General features: G+C 40.4%; 1 protein-coding gene across 2 annotated transcripts in view; it reads right to left on the minus strand.

Moving 5' to 3' along the window:
* Nucleotides 1-1,413: 1,413 nt before the first annotated feature.
* Wars2 (tryptophanyl tRNA synthetase 2, mitochondrial) overlaps nt 1,414-4,816 on the minus strand; it is an 81,990-nt gene continuing 78,587 nt past the window's right edge. For both annotated transcript variants that reach the window (XM_010643534.2, XM_010643535.2), the window contains exon 6: nt 1,414-4,094. In XM_010643534.2, coding sequence (XP_010641836.1) covers nt 3,646-4,094 — 449 coding nt within the window. In that variant the 3' untranslated portion in view covers nt 1,414-3,645. The remainder of the gene's footprint in view (nt 4,095-4,816) is intronic.

Here is a 4,816-nt window from a genome sequence, read left to right on the forward strand (position 1 = left end):
TGAGAACTGGATGGCGTTAGTCATTGAAGATGTCATGATAACCACCTTTCTGTAAATGTTGGGAATGTTTCTGGGGGAAAATGTCAGGCTCAGTCCATACAACATTATTATTTTGATAAATGTTTATGGGGCATCTACGAAGAGCAAGACGTCCTCATTGTGTTCCGAGTGCCTAGTTGGACAAGGAGGGCCCAAACTAGTTTTTGTCAGTAAGTGGAGTTACAGAGCACCAAGCCGTTTGACCATTATTACAGCCATCTGAAATGGTTTTCACCATTTCAACTCTCCACAAAACATACGGAAAACAACAATTAAAATCACCTTTCAGGGTAAACCACCATTAAGGTTTCTAATTCTTCATTTCTGTTAAAGATTGCGTTGGGTCCTGTAAATGTAGGTGGGATGCAAAAATAGATCTTAATTTCCTGGGATTACTGGGTGTGAGGGTTAACTTTATGTGTCAGCTTGGGTTACTCAGTTGGTGAAACATTATTCTTGGATGTGTCTGTGAGGGTTTTTCCAAAGGAGACTGGGATCTGAATTAGAAGACTTTGTAAAGATCTGCCACAGCAAAGCAGGCAGACATCAAGAATTCACCTGGAGAGAACAGACAGATGGAGGAAGGGACAATTTGCTCCATTCCTGACCTGAGATGCTCACTTATTCCTGTCTGAGGACTTCAGGGATTCTGGGTCTCAGGTCTGTAGACTCTAGGACTTACACCAGTGGCCCATTGGTTAGTTAGGCCTTGACTTCCAGACTGAAAATTACACTGTCAGTTGCACTGGCTCTCTGGCCTTGGAGGTTGAACTGAATAAGCACTGGCTTTCCTGAGTCTCTAGCTTACAGAAAGCATATTGTGGGACCTTTGAGCCTCAATAATCAGGTAAACCTATGGGCTTCAGATTTAGCTCAGAGGTTCCGCTGTCTGCCTCACAAATGCAAGGTCCCAAGTTCCAAAAAAAAAAAAAAAAAAAAAAAAAACTACGTAAATCTATAAATCCCCTCTTATAAATCTGCATAGTCTATTGGTTCTGTTCCTCTCAGACTCCTAAATAATATATTAGACAAATCTCTTAATTCTTATGAGCCAATTTTAGTCCTAAGCACACAGATCTTTTCAAGGCATAGCAGCAACCTGAAGCATTCAGATGCGAGCTCACCTGGGCATAGACTTTGATTCTTGGAAGTTACTACAGCTTATATAGGTTTTTTCCTCTGAGAGTGTTATCTATTCTACCTTTACCTCTGGGGAAAGAAGTTGTTGCAACAGGTAAAAATTACACGAACAATTGGTTTGATAGTTCCATCTTTATTTTATTTATTTATTTATTTATTTTTGTATCAGGGATAGAACTCGGGTCCTTGCGCTTGCGAGGCAGGCAGCAATACCACTGAGCTAAATCCCCCTGCCTATTAATTTTGTTATTTTCTAGTTTCAGAATAGGGTTCCTCAGAAAGGGCTGGGGAGAGCTTTGGAATAAATATACCCAAAGATGCTCCAGGACAATGGATATGCAATTTCAAGAGAAGATCCAAAAGGTAAAGTATTTTTTTTTCCCATGAACCAAGCTAGCTCCAAGAATCCTCAAGAGGAGCTTTTAATTTGGATACTAGGATATGGACCTTTGTAGATTTAGGTCTGTTCTGTTCTAAGGATCACTCTACTTCCTCCTGTCAAGTACCATGAGTGGAAAGTTTTTTGCCTAACATCCTGGTTATGTGCAAATGGTGACCAAGGTTGCAAAATATTGCAAGCAATTTCTGTTACAAAATCAATCTCACTACCAGGTCCTGACATAGAGTCAGGATCATCATTTTCTTGTTCAGCTGTAGGAACTATGTGCACAGAGGCTAGGCGTCAGAGTGATTTATTATTACGTAGAGAGAACGAGGTAGAAGTGAGACAAGAAGCTTCTCCGCATATCGAATACGTAAGGTCTCAGTACCACTTCATCTGTCAGTATACACTGTGAAGTCCTGTAATAGTAAAAAAGAGAAAACTTGGGAACTGCCTTTGCAATTCTGGGGGGCAAATGTGACCAAGGTTGGGTGAATAGAGATTTAAAATGGGTTGCTGTTGGCTGACTTGTAGACATAAATGAAATCAGTAGTTCAGGACTTATATTTCCAAAACGCACTGTCAAAATCACAATGTTTGCAGGGTCAAACATGCTGCCTCTCAGAGCTTTGTGCAACTGAAAAAAAATTAAAAACAAAAATAAAACAACAACAAAAAAAGCAAAAAAAAATACACAACTCTTCTCGAGGAGTAAAGGTTTAACTCTTAGACTTGCTTCATCTTTTATGAGCTAACTGTTCTCCCTCAGCTTTACCTTCTGCTTATGAAAATGGCAATTCCTCTCCTATGTATTTCCTAGGAGGCCGGTGAGACTAAACTGAGAAGAATGCAAAAAAGTGCTCATTAAGAATATAACTCAGGAACTTGGGCTCTTGTACAATGCATGAATCAAGGTGAAATAATGAAATGTTTTCGGAAGAGAGTATTCCACGTTTCAGTTAAGAAGCAGACAAATATTTGCTGGAATGATCAGTCTGGTGCCTGGGCAAACAAGCAGCTTAAAAACACTAGGGCAGGCAATATCTCATTGACAGAGGAACTACGTATAGTAACCAACCTGCTCTTAGGAAATCTGTTATGGTTTAGACCAGAATGTCCCCTAAAGCCTCATGCATTCAGAGCTGTTTTAGAAGGTGACTGCATCATGAGGTGCTATACTCATCAAACAATTCACCCACTGACGGCCATAGCTGTTAGGAGTTGGGCGTGGTAGCGGGTGGTGTGACCTGGAAGGGTACATTCTTGTCCCTGGCTCTTCTTTCCCTCTCTTGCTTCCTGCCCTGCATGACAAAAGCAGCTTCTCTCTGCCAGACCCTTCTACCATGCCCCTCCTGCCGTTGAGCCAGCTGACTATGGACTGAATCCTCTAGAAACCATTAGCCAAAACAAACCATCCCTCCTGTAAGTTGTGGGTGTTAGGTATTTTGTGCCAGTGAAGGGAAAATGACTAAGACGTGAATACAAAGTCAATCAAATGATGTCTCACGGATTTCAAGTCTAAGACCTCAATGTACTGCTTTTTAAAAGGGCTTGGGGCTTGGGATTTAGCTCAGTGGTTCTGGTGGTTGCCTCGCAAGCTCAAGGACCTGAGTTCAATCCCTGGTACTAAACAAAACAAAACAAAACAAAACAAAACCAGAAAACCACCACGGCTTGGTTAAGTGAACACCTGTTACAATAAGTACTCAAGGAAGGAAACACACATCCTACCCCATTTCCCAAGTTACTGCTTGCTCTCTTTAATTACATTTGTATGGATACATTCAGATCAAAGAGCATGCCTCAAATAATTGGGGATTCACACAACTATGCCTTCTTTAGTATTTTTTGTTGGCTGATCACATTTCATTGATGAGATTCAGAATATTATTTGAACACTATAAAGCCTCATTCATCAAATGAAGCCAATAATCAGCTATACAAAATTAAATGATGAACTGTCCCCAAATTGGGTGTATCAGTGTGTGTGTGTGTGCGTGTGTGTGCAGAAATTGGCAAAAGCTACTTTATTTCAGTGTCCACAATGCAAGATACAGTTCCTCTTGTGATTAGTTTGATGGTGCCTATAGAATCCCCACCAATTTCTTCACCTCTTGGATCACAGGATATGCTAATTCTTTAGCTTTTGCTGATCCAGTGCGCAAAATCTTCTCTAAATAGTCCTTGTCTATCTTCAGTTTTTCAATTTCACGCTTAATTGGAGCAAATTTCTCAATGACAGCATCTGCCACCACCTGCTTGTAGTGGGCAGTGTCGGTGCCCACGCTGCTCTGGACCACTTCGTCCACTGAGAGTCCTGTCACTGCAGCGTGGATTGCTACCAGGTTGGAGACGCCCCCTCGGCTAGCAGGGTCATAGGTAACTTCAGAGGTGAAGTCTGTCACAGCCTTGCGAAACTTACTCACTATCTCCTCTGGGCTGTCTGTAATCCGAACAGTGGCCAGTTTGTCAGGGTCTGACTTTGACATTTTGGCAGAAGGGTCACGGAGGGATTTCACCTTCTTCATGGGTGCTGGGTAGAACACCAACACACACATGCCAAGAGACAAAAGTGACAAACAAACAAATCACCAAGAATGGCACCGTGCACATCTTGAAAACACTGAGAATACCAAGTAATTATTATTTTACCTGATTATACAAATAACAAATACTCATCATGAAAAACTCAAGCAAAGTATGAAAGGCCATCTGAGCCATATGATGACTGTTAACATTTTGCTGATACTTTCAAGCATCTTTTAATGTACACAGCCACATAAAAATTTAAAATCGGGCACCAATAAAATTATGTTAACCATTCTGCTTTTGCTGTGTACATCTTTAAAATATTCTTCTTCCTATCTGCTGTTTGTAATCACTCTCTGCCCCTCCTGCTCCCCCAACCAATTTTAACAATCTGTGGCAATTCTTACATCTTCTTACCCAGGATTATATGTTTTACACACACACACACACACACACAGACGTATTTATTGCTCTGATAGAATCAAGATGCTAATTTGTACTTCATAAATCATTATATTACTAGTAATTGCCTATTTTATGGCTATTATAGAAGCATATAAAATTGAAATAAGTAAAATAATAATAGGTAAGACATTAAAATCTTATTTATCAGGCCAGGGATTTAGCTCAGTGGTTCCGCCACCTGTCTCGCAAGCTCAGGACCTGAGTTCGATCCCCAGTACCAAAAAAAAAAAAAAAAAAAAAAAAAAAAAAAAAAAAAAAAAA

The sequence above is a fragment of the Fukomys damarensis genome, unplaced genomic scaffold (genome assembly GCF_012274545.1).
Source record: "Fukomys damarensis isolate Sample0158 unplaced genomic scaffold, DMR_v1.0_HiC HiC_scaffold_33, whole genome shotgun sequence".
NCBI lineage: Eukaryota > Metazoa > Chordata > Mammalia > Rodentia > Bathyergidae > Fukomys > Fukomys damarensis.